At 50.8% G+C, this 19,481-nt stretch overlaps 1 protein-coding gene across 2 annotated transcripts in view; it reads left to right on the forward strand.

The window, feature by feature from the left end:
- The window catches only part of dnah10 (dynein axonemal heavy chain 10), a 397,024-nt gene that overhangs the window by 80,228 nt on the left and 297,315 nt on the right, over window positions 1-19,481 (forward strand). For both annotated transcript variants that reach the window (XM_070888200.1, XM_070888202.1), the window contains exons 17-18: window positions 8,696-8,903; window positions 15,180-15,336. In XM_070888200.1, the coding sequence (XP_070744301.1) occupies window positions 8,696-8,903; window positions 15,180-15,336 (365 nt within the window). The remainder of the gene's footprint in view (window positions 1-8,695; window positions 8,904-15,179; window positions 15,337-19,481) is intronic.

Raw genomic sequence — 19,481 nt, forward strand, 5'->3', positions numbered from 1 at the left:
AAATGTTGGCAAGTAAAATCAGGGGAAACCCAAAGATGTTTTATAAATACATTAAGAACAAGAGAATAACGAGAGAAAGAGTGGGGCCTATTAGAGACCACAAAAGAAATCTGTGTGTAGAGGCAGAAGATGTGGGTAGGATTCTTAATGAATACTTTGCATCTGTTTTCACAAAAGAGAAGGCGATACAGACTTTGCAATGAGGAAGGAGAAGTGTGAAATATTAGACAAGATAAACATAGTGAGAGAGCAAGTATTAAGGGGCTTAGCAGCTTTGAAAGTGGATAAATCCCCAGGCTCGGATGGAATATATCCCAGGCTGTTAAATGAAGCAAAAGAGGAAATAGCAGAGGCTCTGACCATCATTTTGCAGTCCTCTTTTCTCCAAATGTGGTGCCAGAGGACTGGAGGACTGCTAATGTCGTACCTTTGTTTAAAAAGGGAGAAAGGGATAGACTGAGTAATTACAGGCAGCCGAACCTTGGTGGTGAGAAAATTATTGGTAAAAATCCTGAGGGACAGGATAAATCTTCATTTTGAAAGACACGGATTAATCAAGGACAGTCAGCATGGATTTGTTAAGGGAAGGTCGTGTCTGACTTACTTGATTGACCCTCCTGGTTACCTCCTCGAAATATTCAGTGAGGGTAGTGCATATGATGTAGTGTATATGAACTTTAGCAAAGCTTTTGATAAGGTCCGACATGGCAGACTGGTTATGAAAGTAAAAGTCCATGGGATCCAGGGCAAAGTGGCAAGTTGGATCAAAAATTAGCTCCGAGGCAGGAAGCAAAGGGTAATGGTTGATGGGTGTTTTTGGATGGCCTCCGGGATGGTAGCTCCCTAGGGAGCTCTCCCTGAACAAATTTACCCCTGGCCATCCGTTGCCATCCTTCATTCTTTCTCCCCCAATCTTCCCTCCCCCACACCCACTAGTCCTAATAGTGGGTGCATTTCTTACCCCGAAAGTGTATTCCTTACTCTTAAAATCCATGCTGCAAGGGCAGCTACCTGAGTCCACTGCCCATCCCCCAAACATGCCTGCTCCTTACCTCCATCTGTGAGTGCTGGATTTACCACCCACATCAACTTCCTGCTGCCAAGACTTACGCTCCCCACTGGGTGTGGCTGACCCAGCTGCTCCACCCATTCCCCACCGGCGTCCGGTGAGTCTCTCACCAGCTCCGACCACAGGTTTGGGCCCTACTTTTTCTTTCCGATCTCATCTTCTGGTCACACTCCCTCCCTCGACATACCGGCCTCCCTCCCTCGACGTACCGGCCTCCCTCCCTCCCTCGACGTACCGGCCTCCCTCCCTCCCTCGACGTACCGGCCTCCCTCCCTCGACGTACCGGCCTCCCTCCCTCCCTCGACGTACCGGCCTCCCTCCCTCGACGTACCACCTCCCTCCCTCGACGTACCGGCCTCCCTCCCTCGACGTACCACCTCCCTCCCTCGACGTACCGGCCTCCCTCCCTCCCTCGACATACCGGCCTCCCTCCCTCCCTCGACGTACCGGCCTCCCTCCCTCGACGTACCGGCCTCCCTCCCTCGACGTACCACCTCCCTCCCTCGACGTACCGGCCTCCCTCCCTCCCTCGACGTACCACCTCCCTCCCTCGACGTACCGGCCTCCCTCCCTCGACGTACCACCTCCCTCCCTCGACGTACCGGCCTCCCTCCCTCCGGCGACGTACCGGCCTCCCTCCCTCCCTCGACGTACCGGCCTCCCTCCCTCCCTCGATGTACCGGCCTCCCTCCCTCCCTCGACGTTCGGGCCTCCCTCCCTCGACGTACCGGCCTCCCTCCCTCCCTCGACGTACCGGTCTCCCTCCCTCGACGTACCGGTCTCCCTCCCTCGACGTACCGGCCTCCCTCCCTCCCTCGACGTACCGGCCTCCCTCCGGCGACGTACCGGCCTCCCTCCCTCCGGCGACGTACCGGCCTCCCTCCCTCAACATACCGGCCTCCCTCCGGCGACGTACCGGCCTCCCTCCCTCAACATACCGGCCTCCCTCCGGCGACGTACCGGCCTCCCTCCCTCCCTCGACGTTCGGGCCTCCCTCCCTCAACATACCGGCCTCCCTCCCTCAACATACCGGCCTCCCTCCCTCAACATACCGGCCTCCCTCCCTCCGGCGACGTACCGGCCTCCCTCCCTCAACATACCGGCCTCCCTCCCTCAACATACCGGCCTCCCTCCGTCAACATACCGGCCTCCCTCCCTCAACATACCGGCCTCCCTCCCTCGACGTACCGGCCTCCCTCCCTCCGTCGACGTACCGGCCTCCCTCCCTCCGGCCGCCGGTCCCACACAACTGCGGAGCCCTGTCGAGCACGTGGTGCGTGCAATGGCGGCGGCCACTCTGACCTCTCTGACCTCTCCTCCTGCCACGAACTAGATCTCTGCCTATCCCAATGCCTGCCCTCAGCCAGGAGCTAATATCTGGGAGAGGGAAGCATTACCTCAAACCCCTCACCTCCACTCTCCACACCTCGGATCTCTCACCATCTCACCATCTCTCCAAAAGGCGCTGCTCAGCGCCGAGCATGTGGCTCACATCCCACCGTAGGCAACTAGACCCATACAGTGGAGCCTGGTCTTGGACCCCCTTGCCACTGGACCAAGACCTTGCTCTGCTAAGCCCATAAAGTAGCTGATGTGCAGTGGCCACGTTAAAAGAACTCACATACAGGCATCTTACACCCTTCAAAATGAAGTTCGGGACCTGGAACATCAGGATCCTCATGGACAACCCCAACAACGACAGACCGGAACATCACACTTCTGTTGTTGCCTGGGAACTCAGATGCTTCAACGTTGATATTGCCGCCCTAAGTGAGATCCGGCGGGCAGGGGAAGGCCAGCTCAAGGAACAAGGTGGAAGGTTACACCTTCTTCTGGAAAGGCAAACCAGAAGAAGAACGGCGCCTCTATGGAGTTGGTTTTACCATCAAGAATGAGATGGTGGGCCGTCTCAGAGACTCCCCCTGCAGGATTAGCGAATGTCTCATGACTCTCCAGCTCACCCTAGCCCGGAACCAGTGCGCCACAGTCATCAGCGCGTACGCCCCAACACTCGACGCAACAGATGAGATCAAAGAGGAATTCTACTCCAGCCTCGAACTGTCCCGAGTCCCAGCGGACGACAAACTGATCTACTTCGGCGATTTAACACCAGAGTCGGCCAGGGCACAGACCTCTGGGGAGGCGTGATCGGCAGAGAGAGGGGGCAGGGAAAACCAACTCCAGCGGTACCCTGCTCCTGACAAAATGCCTAGAACACGACCTTGTCATCACCAACACCTTGTTCCATCAGAGGGACAAGTACAAGGCCTCATGGCAACACCCTCGCTCCAAGCACTGGCACCTGCTAGGCTAAGTCATTGTCTGAGCGAGGGACCGCAAGGATGTGCGCATCACCCGCGCCATGACGGGAGCCCATGGCTGCTGATGTACCTCCGCCAATCCGCTCTGTCATTAATATCAATGTAGCTCCAAAGCAGCGATGGCAACAGAAACAATGCCGCAGGAAAATCAACGCTGGGGCACTCAAAGGCCCAGTTAAGAAAGCCTTTAGTAGCCAGCGCCTCACTGCCAACCTGGCAGCCCTCGATGACCCTGAGACGCCGAGTGCCCACAGCGCCCGATCTGCCCTCAAGGCCACCATAACCAATGCCTGCGAAGAAACGCTCGGTCATCCAACCAGGAAACACCAAGACTGGTTTGACGAGAATGACCAGGAGATCCAGGAGCTAATAAGCCGCAAGTGTAAGGCATTTCTGAACCTAAAGCAGCAACCCAACTTGGGAGCAGCAAAGCAGCTCTACAGGCAGCTGAAGGCAGAGGTCCAACAAAAAAACAGTGACCTAAAGAATAGATGATGGGTGGAGAAAGCACAGAAAATCCAGCAGTTGGCTAACACCCATGTTGTGCGAGAATTCTTCATCGCAGCCAAGACCACCTATGGCCCAAGCACCCAAGGCCCCACCCCACTGCTGGCCAAGAACAAAGAGGCACTCATTAAGGACACCGAGGCAGTCAGGGCCCACTGGAAGGAGCACTTCGAAGATCTCCTTAACCGAGACTCTGCCTTCGACATGAGTGTCCTCGACTCCATGCCAGCCGCCACCATCTCAGCAAAACCCCAGCCCAGCACGAGGTAGAAAAGGCCAAGCTCAAGAACAACAAGGCATAAGGAGCAGATGGAATCCCCGCTGAGGCACTAAAGTATGGTGGAGAAGCACTATTGGCACGAAAGCATGACCTCATCTCTCTCATCTGGAAGGAGAAGAACATGCCGGGAGATCTCGGACGCCGTAATCGTGACCATCTTCAAATAAGGGGACAAGTCCGACTGCGGCAACTACAGAGGAATCTCCCTGCTGTCGGCCACTGGGAAAGTCATTGCAAGAATCCTCCTCAATCGTCTTCTCCCTGTGGCTGAGGAGCTCCTCCCAGAGTCGCAATGCAAATTCCGTCCACTAAGGGGTACAACGGACGTGATCTTCACCATGCAACAACTGCAAGAGAAATGCAGGGAACATCACCAACCCTTGTACATGGCCTTCTTTGACCTCACAAAGGCCTTTGACACTGTTAACCGTGAGGGTCTCTGGAGCATTCTCCTCCGTTTCGGCTGCCCCCAAAAGTTTGTCACCATCCTCCGCCTGTTCCACGACGACATGCAAGCCATGATCCTGACAAACGGATCCACCACAGACCCAATCCACATCTGGATCGGGATCAAGCAGGGCTGCCTCATCGCACCAACCCTCTTCTCGATCTTCCTTGCTGCAATGCTCCATCTCGCTCTCGACAAGCTCCCCGCTGGAGTTGAACTAAACTATAGAACTAATGGGAACCTGTTCAACCTTCACCGTCTCCAGGCTAGATCCAAGATCGGCCCATCCTCTGTCATCGAACTACAGTATGCGGACGACACTTGTGTCTGTGCACACTCAGAGGCCGAACTCCAAGCCATCGTCAACATCTTCACCGAGGCATAGAAAGCATCTGTAAGACAAAGGTCCTCCAGCATCCTGACCCCGCCACAGTGCACTGCCCCCTGGTTATCAAAATCCGCGGCATAGCCCTGGACAATGTGGACCATTTTCCAAACCTCGGGAGCCTACTATCAGCAAGGGCAGACATCGATGACGAGCCTCCAGTGTACCAGCGCAGCCTTCGGTCGCCTGAGGAAGAGAGTGTTTGAAGACCAGGACCTCAAATCTGGCACCAAGCTTATGGTCTACAGGGCAGTAGTGATACCCACCCTCCTATATGGCTCAGAGACATGGACTATATACAGCAGACATCTCAAAGTGCTGGAGAAGTACCACCAGCGCTGCCTCCTGCAAATCCCCTGGGAGGGTTGACACACCAACGTCAGAGTGCTTGCTCAAGCCAACATCCCCAGCATTGAAGCACTGACCACACTCGATCAGCTCCGTTGGGCGGGCCACATAGTCCGCATGCCCGATACGAGACTCCCAAAGCAAGCGCTCTACTCGGAACTTCTACACGGCAAGCGAGCCCCAGGTGGACAGAGGAAACGTTTCAAGGACACCCTCAGAGGCTCCTTGATAAAATGCAACATCCCCATCGACACCTGGGAATTCCTGGCCCAAGACCCCCCAAAGTGGAGGTAGAGTATCTGGGAGGACGCTGAACACCTCGAGTCTCGTCAACGAGAGCATGCAGAAACCAAGCGCAGGCAGTGGAAGGAGCGTGCGGCGAATCAGGCTCCCCACCCATTTCCTCCAACCATTCTCTGCTCCACGTGTTACAGGGACTGTAATTCTCGCATTGGACTGCACAGCCACCTGAGAACTTACTTTTAGAGTGGAAGCAAGTCTTTCTCGATTCCGAGGGACTGCCTATGATGATATTTTTGTGACTGGAAGGCTGTATCCAGTGGGGTTCCGCAGGGCTCAGTACTGGGTCCCTTGCTTTTTGTGGTATATATCAATGACTTGGACTTGAATGTTGGGGGTATGATTAAGAAGTTTGCAGATGAAACTAAAATTGGCTGTGTGGTTGATAATGAAGAAGAAAGCTGTGGACTGCAGGAAGATATCAGTGGACTGGTCAGGTAGGCAGAACGGTGGCTGATGGAATTCAATCGGATTAGTTTGAGGTAATGCATTTGGGGAGGGCTAACAAGACAAGGGAATACACATTAAATGGTCCGACACTGAGAAGTGTAGAGGAACAAAGGGACCTGGGAGTGCAGGTCCACAGATCCCTGAAGGTAGCAGGCCAGGTAGATAAGGTGGTTTAGATGGCATATGGAATACTTACCTTTATTAGTCGAGGCATCGAGGTTATGCTTGAACTGTATAAAACACTGGTTAGGCCGCTGCTTGGAGTACTGTGTGCAGTTCTGGTCACCACATTACAGGAAAGATGTGATTGCACTGGAGAGGGTGCAGAGGAGATTTACAAGAACGTTGCCTGGACTGGAGAATTTTGGCTATGAGGAAAGATTGGAGATGCTGGGTCTGTTTTCTTTGGAACAGAGGAGGCTGAGGGGAGACCTGATTGAGGTATATAAAATTATGAGGGGCCTGGATAGAGTGGATAGGAAGGACCTGTTTCCTAAAGGGGTCAACAACCAGGGGACATAGATTTAAAGTAAAGGGGGATGTTTCGAGGAGATATGAGGGGAAATTTCTTCACCCAGAGGGTGGTGGGGGTCTGGAACTCACTGACTGAAAGGGTAGAGGCAGAAACCCTCACCACATTTAAAAAATACTTGGATGTGCACCTGAAGAGCCGTAACCTACAGGGCTACGGACCAAGAGCTGGAAAGTGGGATTAGGCTGGACGACTCTTTGTCGGCCGGCGCGGACACGATGGGCCAAAATGGCCTCCTTCGAAGGAAGACAGAAATAACCTTCCGGAAGTACTAGGGGACCGAGGGTCTAGTGAGAAGGAGGAACTGAAGGATATCCTTATTAGGCGGGAAATTGTGTTAGGAAAATTGATGGGATTGAAGGCCGATAAATCCCCAGGGCCTGATAGTCTGCATCCCAGGAAGTGGCCCTAGAAATAGTGGATGCATTGGTAATCATTTTCCAACAATCTATCGACTCTGGATCAGTTCCCATGGACTGGAGGGCAGCTAATGTAACACCACTTTTGAAAAAGAGAGGGAGAGAGAAAGCAGGTAATTATAGACTGATGTCTGACATCAGTAGTGGGGAAAATGCTGGAATCAATTATTAAGGATGAAATAGCAGCGCATTTGGAAAGCAGTGACAGGATCGGTCCAAGTCAGCATGGATTTATGAAAGGGAAATCATGCTTGACAAATCTTCTGGAATTTTTTGAGGATGTAACCAGTAGAGTGGACAAGGGAGAACCAGTGGATGTGGTGTATTTGGACTTTCAAAAGGCTTTTGACAAGGTCCCACACAAAAGATTGGTATGCAAAATCAAAGCACATGGTATTGGGGGTAATACACTGACATGGATAGAGAACTGGTTGGCAGACAGGAAGCAGAGAGTCGAGATAAACGGGTCCTTTTCAGAATGGCAGGCAGTGACTAGTGGAGTGCCGCAGGGCTCAGTGCTGGGACCCCGGCTCTTTACAATATACATCAATGATTTGGATGAAGGAATTGAGTGTAATCTCTCCAAGTTTGCAGATGACACTAAACTGGGTGACGGTGTGAGCTGTGAGGGGGACGCTAAGAGGCTGCAGGGTGACTTGGACAGGTTAGGTGAGTGGGCAAATGCATGGCAGATGCAATATAATGTGGATAAATTTGAGGTTATCCACTTTGGGGGCAAAAACACGAGATAGAATATTATCTGAATGGAGGCAGATTAGGAAAAGGGGAGGTGCAACGAGACCTGGGTGTCATGGTTCATCAGTCATTGAAAGTTGGCATGCAGGTACAGCAGGCGGTGAAGAAGGCAAATGGTATGTTGGCCTTCATAGCTAGGGGATTTGCGTATAGGAGCAGGGAGGTCTTACTGCAGTTGTACAGGGCCTTGGTGAGGCCTTACCTGGAATATTGTGTTCAGTTTTGGTCTCCTAATCTGAGGAAGGACGTTCTTGCTGTTGAGGGAGTGCAGCGAAGGTACACCAGACTGATTCAAGGGATGGCTGGACTGACATATGAGGAGAGACTGGATCAACTGGGGCTTTATACATTGGCGTTTAGAAGGATGAGAGGGGATCTCATCGAAACATATAAGATTCTGGCGGGACGGGACAGGTTAGATGCGGGTAGAATGTTCCCGATGTTGGGGAAGTCCAGAACCAGGGGACACAGTCTTTGGATAAGGGGTAGGCCATTTAGGACTGAGATGAGGAGAAACTTCTTCACTCAGAGAGTTGTTAACCTGTGGAATTCCCTGCCGCAGAGAGTTGTTGAGGCCAGTTCATTGGATATATTCAAGAGGGAGTTAGATATGGCCCTCGCGGCTAAAGGGATCAAGGGGTATGGAGAGAAAGCAGGAAAGGGGTACTGAGAGAATGATCAGCCATGATTTTATTGAATGGCGGTGCAGGCTCGAAGGGCCGAATGGCCTACTCCTGCATCTAATTTCTATGTTTCTATGTTTCTTCTGTGCTGTAAATTTCTATGATTCTATGAAAACAGTGACAAAAGCCATTGTATATTACGGCTGAGGTTTAAATTTACCACAAAGCAAGTGTAACGTTCTGCCTGTTTCTGTTAGGAGTAAAGGAGTTTTATGAGTATGTAGAACAGGAACGAACGAAGGATATCCTGAATCTAGTCAGTAAGTATAAAGCAATCGGACCACTGCTGACAAAAATGGAAGGCCTTGTTTTCCACACCAACACTGGGAAGGCTTCGAAGATGGCACTGTACTACACCTTTTGGGAGCGCAGAGTTTACGACAGCCTCATCAAAATGATTTTGAAGTAAGTATAGTTCAGTTTTTGAAATGAAGCTGAGGGTAAATGATGTGCAGAGCCTCATCTGACAGGAGCTCGGGTCCGAGAATTGGGCACAGTGGTTAGCAATGTTCCCGTTCTGCTGTGTGTCCCCACCACGCAGCCAGCTCACCGGCTTCAGAATGGGCCGCAAAGCCCAGAAAACAATTCGAAGGAACATCGGTGGTCAGTGCTCTCTGCTGCTTAAAATTAATCACTCTCAAAATTTATCGTAATGTGTTACATGTTTTTTTTTAAATTTCAATCTCCTTCCTCTTTTTTTTCTGACTAGTCTGTTCAGGTTGAGCATCATCTATGATGGCACAGCATGTGTGTGATTGGTTCCTGGGCTTTCACCAGGGCTGCTTTATGTGGCTCCAGAGCAACCCAGCTTCCAAACTCCCCTCCCTCCCTCCCAGTGCATGGATCCTGGGCCTTCTCTCCGTACCTGGTGGGATTAGCACCAGTGTGATGAGCAGTGCGGCTCTCCCACTGTGTTGGCACTGTCCCAGCCCCACTATATACACTGTACCCCTACACCCAGCCCCACTGTATACACTGTACACCCAGCCCCACTATATACACTGTACACCCAGCCCCACTATATACACTGAACCCCTACACCCAGCCCCACTGTATACACTGTACACCCAGCCCCACTATATACACTGTACCCCTACACCCAGCCCCACTGTATACACTGTACACCCAGCCCCACTATATACACTGTACACCCAGCCCCACTATATACACTGTACACCCAGCCCCACTATATACACTGAACCCTACACCCAGCCCCACTATATACACTGAACCCCTACACCCAGCCCCACTATATACACTGAACCCCTACACCCAGCCCCACTATATACACTGTACACCCAGCCCCACTATATACACTGTACCCCTACACCCAGCCCCACTATATACACTGTACACCCAGCCCCACTATATACACTGTACACCCAGCCCCACTGTATACACTGAACCCCTACACCCAGCCCCACTGTATACACTGTACACCCAGCCCCACTGTATACACTGTACACCCAGCCCCACTGTATACACTGTACACCCAGCCCCACTATATATACTGAACCCCTACACCCAGCCCCACTATATACACTGAACCCCTACACCCAGCCCCACTATATACACTGAACCCCTACACCCAGCCCCACTATATACACTGTACCCCTACACCCAGCCCCACTGTATACACTGTACACCCAGCCCCACTGTATACACTGTACACCCAGCCCCACTATATACACTGTACACCCAGCCCCACTATATACACTGAACCCCTACACCCAGCCCCACTATATACACTGTACCCCTATACCCAGCCCCACTGTATACACTGTACACCCAGCCCCATTATATACACTGTACACCCAGCCCCACTATATACACTGTACACCCAGCCCCACTATATACACTGAACCCCTACACCCAGCCCCACTATATACACTGAACCCCTACACCCAGCCCCACTGTATACACTGTACACCCAGCCCCACTGTATACACTGTACACCCAGCCCCACTATATACACTGTACACCCAGCCCCACTATATACACTGAACCCCTACACCCAGCCCCACTGTATACACTGTACACCCAGCCCCACTATATACACTGTACCCCTACACCCAGCCCCACTGTATACACTGTACACCCAGCCCCACTATATACACTGTACACCCAGCCCCACTGTATACACTGTACACCCAGCCCCACTATATACACTGTACACCCAGCCCCACTATATACACTGAACCCCTACACCCAGCCCCACTGTATACACTGTACACCCAGCCCCACTATATACACTGAACCCCTACACCCAGCCCCACTATATACACTGAACCCCTACACCCAGCCCCACTATATACACTGAACCCCTACACCCAGCCCCACTATATACACTGTACCCCTACACCCAGCCCCACTGTATACACTGTACACCCAGCCCCACTATATACACTGAACCCCTACACCCACCCCCCACTATATACACTGAACCCCTACACCCAGCCCCACTATATACACTGAACCCCTGCACCCAGCCCCACTGTATACACTGTACCCCTACACCCAGCCCCACTATATACACTGTACACCCAGCCCCATTATATACACTGAACCCCTACACCCAGCCCCACTATATACACTGTACACCCAGCCCCATTATATACACTGAACCGCTTTACCAGCCCCACTATATACACTGTACCCCTACACCCAGCCCCACTACATACACTGTACACCCAGCCCCATTATATACACTGTACACCCAGCCCCACTATATACACTGTACCCCTACACCCAGCCCCACTATATACACTGTACACCCAGCCCCATTATATACACTGAACCCCTACACCCAGCCCCACTATATACACTTTACACCCAGCCCCATTATATACACTGTACCCCTACACCCAGCCCCACTATATACACTGTACCCCTACACCCAGCCCTACTATATACACTGTACACCCAGCCCCACTATATAGACTGAACCCCTACATCCAGCCCCACTATATACACTGAACCCCTACACCCAACCCCACTATATACACTGTACATCCAGCCCCACTATATACACTGTACACCCAACCCCACTATATACACTGAACCCCTACACCCAGTCCCACTATATACACTGAACCCCTACACCAGCCCCACTATATACACTGTACCCCTACACCCAGCCCCACTATATACACTGAACCCCTACACCCAGCCCCACTATATACACTGAACCCCTACACCCAGCCCCACTATATACACTGAACCCCTACACCAGCCCCACTATATACACTGAACCCCTACACCCAGCCCCACTATATACACTGTACATCCAGCCCCACTATATACACTGTACCCCTACACCCGGCCCCACTATATACACTGAACCCTTACACCCAGCCCCACTATATACACTAAACCCCTACACCCAGCCCCACTATATACACTGAACCCCTACACCCAGCCCCACTATATACACTGTACATCCAGCCCCACTATATACACTGTACCCCTACACCCGGCCCCACTATATACACTGAACCCTTACACCCAGCCCCACTATATACACTAAACCCCTACACCCAGCCCCACTATATACACTGAACCCCTACACCCAGCCCCACTGTATACACTGTACACCCAGCCCCACTATATACACTGTACACCCAGCCCCACTATATACACTGTACATCCAGCCCCACTATATACACTGAACCCCTACACCCGGCCCCACTATATACACTGTACACCCAGCCCCACTATATACACTGTACCCCTACACCCAGCCCCACTATATACACTGAACCCCAACACCCAGCCCCACTGTATACACTGTACACCCAGCCGCACTATATACACTGTACCCCAACACCCGGCCCCACTGTATACACTGTACACCCAGCCCCACTATATACACTGTACCCCTACACCCAGCCCCACTATATACACTGTACACCCAGCCGCACTATATACACTGAACCCCTACACCCAGCCCCACTATATACACTGTACACCCAGCCCCACTGTATACACTGAACCCCTACACCCAGCCCCACTATATACACTGTACCCCTACACCCAGCCCCACTATATACACTGCACACCCAGCCCCACTATATACACTGAACCCCTACACCCAGCCCCACTGTATACACTGAACCCCTACATCCAGCCCCACTATATACACTGTACCCCTACACCCAGCCCCACTATATACACTGTACACCCAGCCCCACTATACACTGTACACCCAGCCCCACTATATACACTGAACCCCTACACCTAGCCCCACCATACACTGTACACCCAGCCCCACTTTATACACTGAACCCCTACACCCAGCCCCACTATATACACTCAACCCCTACACCCAGCCCCACTATATACACTGATCCCCTACACCCAGCCCCACTATATACACTGCACCCCTACACCCAGCCACACTATATACACTGTACCGCTTTACCCAGCCCCACTGTATACACTGAACCCCTACACCCAGCCCCACTATATACACTGTACACCCAGCCCCACTATATACACTGTACCCCTACATCCAGCCCCACTATATACACTGTACCCCTACACCCAGCCCCACTATATACACTGTACACCCAGCCCCACTATATACACTGAACCCCTACACCCAGCCCCACTATATACACTGAACCCCTACACCCAGCCCCACTATATACACTGAACCCCTACACCCAGCCCCACGATATACACTGAACCCCTACACTCAGCCCCACTATATACACTGAACCCCTACACCCAGCCCCACTATATACACTGTACACCCAGCCGCACTATATACACTGAACCCCTACACCCAGCCCCACTATATACACTGAACCCCTACACCCAGCCCCACTATATACACTATACACCCAGTCCGACTATATACACTGTACACTCAGCCCCACTATATACACTGAACCCCTACACCCAGCCCCACGATATACACTGAACCCCTACACCCAGCCCCATTATATACACTGTACACCCAGCCGCACTATATACACTGAACCCCTACACCCAGCCCCACTATATACACTGAACCCCTACACCCAGCCCCACTATATACACTGTACACCCAGCTCCACTATATACACTGTACACCCAGCCCCACTATATATACTGTACACCCAGCCCCACTATATACACTGAACCCCTACACCCAGCCCCACTATATACACTGTACACCCAGCTCCACTATATACACTGTACACCCAGCCCCACTATATACACTGTACACCCAGCCCCACTATATACACTGAACCCCTACACCCAGCCCCACTATATACACTGAACCTCTACACCCAGCCCCACTGTATACCCAGCCCCATTATATACACTGTACACCCAGCCCCATTATATACACTATATCGCTACACCCACTATATACACTATAGCCCCACTATATACACTATCGTTACACAAATACTGTCCCAACTTCACTTATATACACTAGACTGCTACAACGGGAACCTGAACCTTTATAAGCTCAAAGGGATCCCTAGAGAAACCACAATATAATAGGAGTTCAGATAATTAGGTCTGCACAGTGCGTGATCCTATGCATTAAAATGGTACAGGTATACTAGAGGTAATCCACAATGTTTCAGTATAAAGTGATGTTATTTATAAACTGCTAGTTCTGCTTAGTGGGTCCAAACCTTGGTAATGGTCTGAAGTCAAGCCTCACCCCATATATAGAATCCTAGAATAGTACAGTACAGGAGGCTATTGGGCCCATCCAGTCTGCGCCGGCTCTGTCAGTCCCAATCCCCCTCCGCTCCTTCCCCATATCCCGGCTAGTTTTTACTCCTTCAAGTATTTATCCGATTCCCTTTTGAAACCCATGCTTGATTCTGCCTCCAGCACCCTATCAGGCAGTGCCTTCCAAATCCTAACCACTCGCTGTGTAAAAAGGTTTTTCCTCATGTCGCCTCTGGTTCTTTTTCCGATCACCTTAAACCTGTGTCCTCTGGTTATCAACCATTGGAAACATTATTCTTAATGTTCCTAGCCTACATAAATATACTTTTTACTGGACCAATACAATACCAGCAGCCAATGAAAGGTGCTGTTATATTGCACAGCACATGTGATTCAATATAATTATGGTACTGTCACAATAGAGTATTTGCTGTGGGTAGTGAAGTGCAGGAATCATTAATATTATGGGAACAGGTTTGTTTTGGGAAGTCAGGTTTCTGACCCGTGCGAAAAACCATCGCCGTGTTTAAGAGTCACCATACCGAACTCTTGAGCAATTCACATGTGTAGAGTTTTTGTTTGCCTGCCACAGAATGCACACTCTGTCCTTATTGAATCATAGAAATTTACGACACAGGAGGTTATTCAGCATATTGTGTCCGTGCTGGCTGCCCACTTTCTAGCTCTTGGTCCGTATAGCCTTGTAGGCTACGGCACTTCAAGTGCATATCCAAGTCCAGAGAGCTTATGTGCAAGTTGGGCAATAAATGGTGACCTCGCCAGCGATGCCTACATCCCGTGAATGAGTTTTAAAAAAACACACAGGCTGCAGCGGTTCATGAGGACACCTTCTCAGGGCAACTAGGGATGGGTAATAAAAATGTGACTTTACCAATGTTGCCCATATCCCGAGAAGAATGTTGAGCTTCACCTGCACTGGGGCATTGCAGTTGTTTGTTACATTTGTTCACGCCAGGTCTAAAGCCATTATATTTTTCCCGGCAGAAATCTTCAGCAGGTTAATGTTTCTATCCTTGGATTCAGTCCCCTGTTCCAAGTTGAAGTCCACCTCTCTGCCCCTGAGATTGTCTTAAAACCTAATGCCTCTGAAGTTTATCAACTGACTCTCCAGAACATAAAAGACTGCGTAGAAACGACAAAGGTCAGTTACCATGATTGTTCTTGCTGGATCACTTGTAACTTCCAAGTTTGAAAAATTGCTCATTATGTAATGGGCTGTGTTCATTTTCGGGTACACTCGGGTACTTTTTCTTATATGTGATGCAACGGTCCACTTTGAAAGGCTAGTCCTCGCACCCTATCAGCCGGAACCTTAAATGCGGAGCTATCTGGGATAGCAGACAGCAGCGTGAGCAGTGTACCCATTGCTGATCTGCTAGGCACTGGGCTTATCACCCTGACTGGCAGACCATTCCCCACGGGGAGAATTTCAGGTGGGCAGTGAAATTGGACACTCCTTTCCTGCCCTGATCAGGCCGATTGCAATCGTAAGTTGCAGGCGGCAACAGCACCCACAGGTCCTCTTTAAAAGAAAAAAAATAAAGACTTAGATTTATATAGCACCTTTCACGACCACCGGATGTCTCAAAGTGCTTTACAGCCAATGAAGTACTTTTGGAGTGCAGTCACTGTTGTAATGCTCTGTTTAAATATGCAAATCCGCCTCCGATGACAACATCCGGGGCCAGTATGCTCCATTAACCCAAGGCCTGAGTGGGGGAGCAGTGGTGATTTCTCCGCAAGGCAAAATCTGCAGGGAACAGGATCCAGGGGCAGAAGAGGCTCAACAAGGTAAGTTTGTAAAACATTGTTTGCGTTTCCTTGTGAGCCAGGAGGAACAGGGGTGCTCATCTGGGCCCCACAAGGAAATCTCAGGCCTTTCCTACCCTGGGTCCAGGATTCCTGAGACGTCAGAATGGTGAAACTCCATCTGTAGAGGTGATATCTGCTCTTCTTGGATCCTCTGCTCCTGGGTAAATCCACCTTCTGTGCTGGTCGCTATATCTGAACTAGCTGCCTTAAATCTTATACATTTCCATCTATCTGGTTGGTACAACGGTAAATGTTTAACTTCTGTCTGTCTGTCTCTCTCTCTCTCTCTCTCTCTCTCTCTCTCTCTCTCTCTCTCTCAACCTCTATCTTCTCTCCCCCGCCACCCCCCCCCCCCCTTCCCTTCTCCCTTGTCCCATCAGAGGTGACTTGCCTGGAGATGCACTTTCCGCCTTTTGCAGAGATACACTTGTACATATACTAGACAAAGTGTGACTACTTAATGGGCTGTGAATTGCAGCCTCTCCGGGTGTGTACGATGTGTGTGAACACCCGAAGAGGTGTTGCAAGTGCCGGTTGTCTTTTGACAGATCGCATGCATCCCCGGGAGAAGGACATTCGCGCGCAGAGATTTGGGCTATTTGCCCAACTCCTGCCCAGTGAATGTCCTTCAAACTTATGCCTGGTAAAAGCAGATGTTTCGCCTGCTTTTACCAGCGTAAGAGTTTTAAAAGATAAAAAAAAATTATTTTATCACTAATTTTAGATTATAAACCCTGTCCATTAAGGTAAGTTTATTTTTACCCCTATTAAAACATATTCAAAAAAATCAATTTTTGTCTAAAACATTGAAATTGAAGTTAATTAAATTAATTCTAAATATGTGAGGTGTTTAATTATTGTGTTGTGTGTTTGGAGGTATTCTCACCGATAGTAATGGGAGCTGTACAAACAGAGCTCCCATTATTATGACTGAGAATACTCCATGTTCATTGGTGGTTCAGGCCCACGTGACCCCAGGCTGCGCTTACGTTCCTGGGATGTGTGGCCCACACGCTGGACAGCGAATGGGGGTCTCGGACCGCAAGGCTACATTCCTCCGGGGCCACCAGGTACTTTAGGTCGCACACGTCCGCCTACAGGAAACATCCGCCCGCAGGTTCTGGGCCTATTATTACCACGTAAAGTTTAAACTAAATAAAAATGTCACCTTAAATTCTACTACTTTTTAATACCAATACACCAACTTATATATCTTTGATTCTCAAAGAAACTTCCTTGATTTTATCATAAATGAATGTGAGTAATTCATCGATTACTGCTTCAGATAGCCATCGAACAGCCTTGCCCGTATTCACCGTAGCATCAAAAGCCTGACAGGCCACGTGGCACTTACACTCACTCCCCTGCAACAAAGAACCAGACACATTCCCAGATAAGGATTGACACATTTCCATCTCACAAGCTATTTCTGAGTGTGCGGCCTTGATGGCTTATGTCCCTTAGTTCTTGTAACGTATGACTAAAAAAATGATTAAGAAAGGGAAGATAGACTATGAAAGTAAACTAGCACAAAATATAAAAACAGATAGCAAGAGTTTCTATAGGTATATAAAAAGGAAAAGAGTGGCTAAAGTAAATGTTGGTCCCTTAGAGAACGAGACCAGGGAATTAGTAATGGGGAACATGGAGATGGTTGAAACTCTGAACAAATATTTTGTATCCGTCTTTACGGTAGAGGATACTAACAATATCCCAACAGTGGATCGTCAAGGGACTATAGGAGGGGAGGAACTTATCACTATCACAATCACTAAGGAGGTGGTACTCAGTAAGATAATGGGCTCAAGTTTTGGCCTGAGTTGCTCCTATTTTTTTGGAGCAATTAGTTTAGAATGGAGCATCTTTGAAATTGTAATTCTCGGCATTTAATTTGCTCCAGTTCTAGAGAGTTAGAATAGTTCCATTTTAGAACAGATTTTTTTTTCAAAAGTGGGTGTGTCTGGCCACTTACGCCTGTTTTGCAAGTTTAGGCAGCGAAAACTTACTCCAAACTAATTTCGAATGGAGTAAGTGTAGATTTTTGTGCGCTCAGAAAAACGTTGCCTACACTTAGAAATCAGGCGTAGGGAACTAGAGATGGGAGGTGGTGGGGAAGGGAAGGGGGGTTTACAAACATTAAACATTTCACTTTTACAAATAAAGAACCATCATCAATAATGAATGATCAATAAATTTAATTAAAAAAATAATAAATCAATCAATAAATAAAAAAATAAGTTTCTACTCGCCTACTGCAGCACCGGGAGCCCTCCAACAGCCTGCTGGGATGGGGCCCCCCCAGTGTCTGTCTCTGTCAGTGTCTCTCTCTCTCTCTCTCTCTCTCTCTCTCTGTCAGTGTCTCTCTGTCTGTCTTTCTCTCTCTCCCTCTCTCTCTCCCTCTCTCTCTCTCTCTCTCTCTCTCTGTCAGTGTCTCTGTGTTTCTGACAATGAGGGGTGGGGGGAGGGATGAGAGAGGGCGGGGTGGGAGAGGAGGAGGGTGAGGAGAGGAGGGAGGGGGAGAGAGGGAGGGGGAGAAAGGGGAGGGGAGAGGAGGATGGGGAGGAGGGAAGAGAGAGAGGGGAGGAGGGAAGAGAGAGAGGAGAGAGGGAGGGGGAGGGGGGGGAAGAAAGAAAGAACGGCAGGGGGGAGGAGGCTGAACGGGCCTCGCCGACGGGAAGAGGAGGAGGAGGAGGAGGGGAGAGGGAGAGGAGGGGGAAGAGCTGAACGGGAGGGAGGATCGGGGGGGGAGGCTGAACGCGAGTGGGACGGGGGAGGAGGCTGAATGGGAGGGAGGGAGGTATGGGGGAGGCTGAATGGGAAGGAGGGAGGTATGGGGGAGGCTGAATGGGAGCGAAGGAGGTATGGGGGAGGCTGAATGGGAGGGAGGGAGGTATGGGGGAGGCTGAACGGGAGGGAGGGAGGTATGGGGGAGGCTGAATGGGAAGGAGGGAGGTATGGGGGAGGCTGAATGGGAAGGAGGGAGGTATGGGGGAGGCTGAATGGGAGCGAAGGAGGTATGGGGGAGGCTGAATGGGAGGGAGGGAGGTATGGGGGAGGCTGAACGGGAGGGAGGGAGGTATGGGGGAGGCTGACCGGGAGGGAGGGAGGTATGGGGGAGGCTGAATGGGAGGGAGGGAGGTATGGGGGAGGCTGAACGGGAGGGAGGGAGGTATGGGGGAGGCTGAACGGGAGGGAGGGAGGTATGGGGGAGGCTGAACGGGAGGGAGGGAGGTATGGGGGAGGCTGAACGGGAGGGAGGGAGGTATGGGGGAGGCTGAACGTGAGGGAGGGAGGTATGGGGGAGGCTGAACGGGAGGGAAGCCCGAGTCCCAATCTTCAATGCCTGGTGAACCCATTCGGCCAGGACGAGGGGCGGCGTTCTTCGGGCCCCTCCCACGCGGCCTGCACAGATTTGGGCTGCGAGGAGCTACTCTAGTGCACATGTGCAGAGGTGCCGGGATCTGGCTCCACCCC

The sequence above is a fragment of the Pristiophorus japonicus genome, chromosome 8 (assembly GCF_044704955.1).
Source record: "Pristiophorus japonicus isolate sPriJap1 chromosome 8, sPriJap1.hap1, whole genome shotgun sequence".
Classification (NCBI taxonomy): Eukaryota; Metazoa; Chordata; class Chondrichthyes; family Pristiophoridae; genus Pristiophorus; species Pristiophorus japonicus.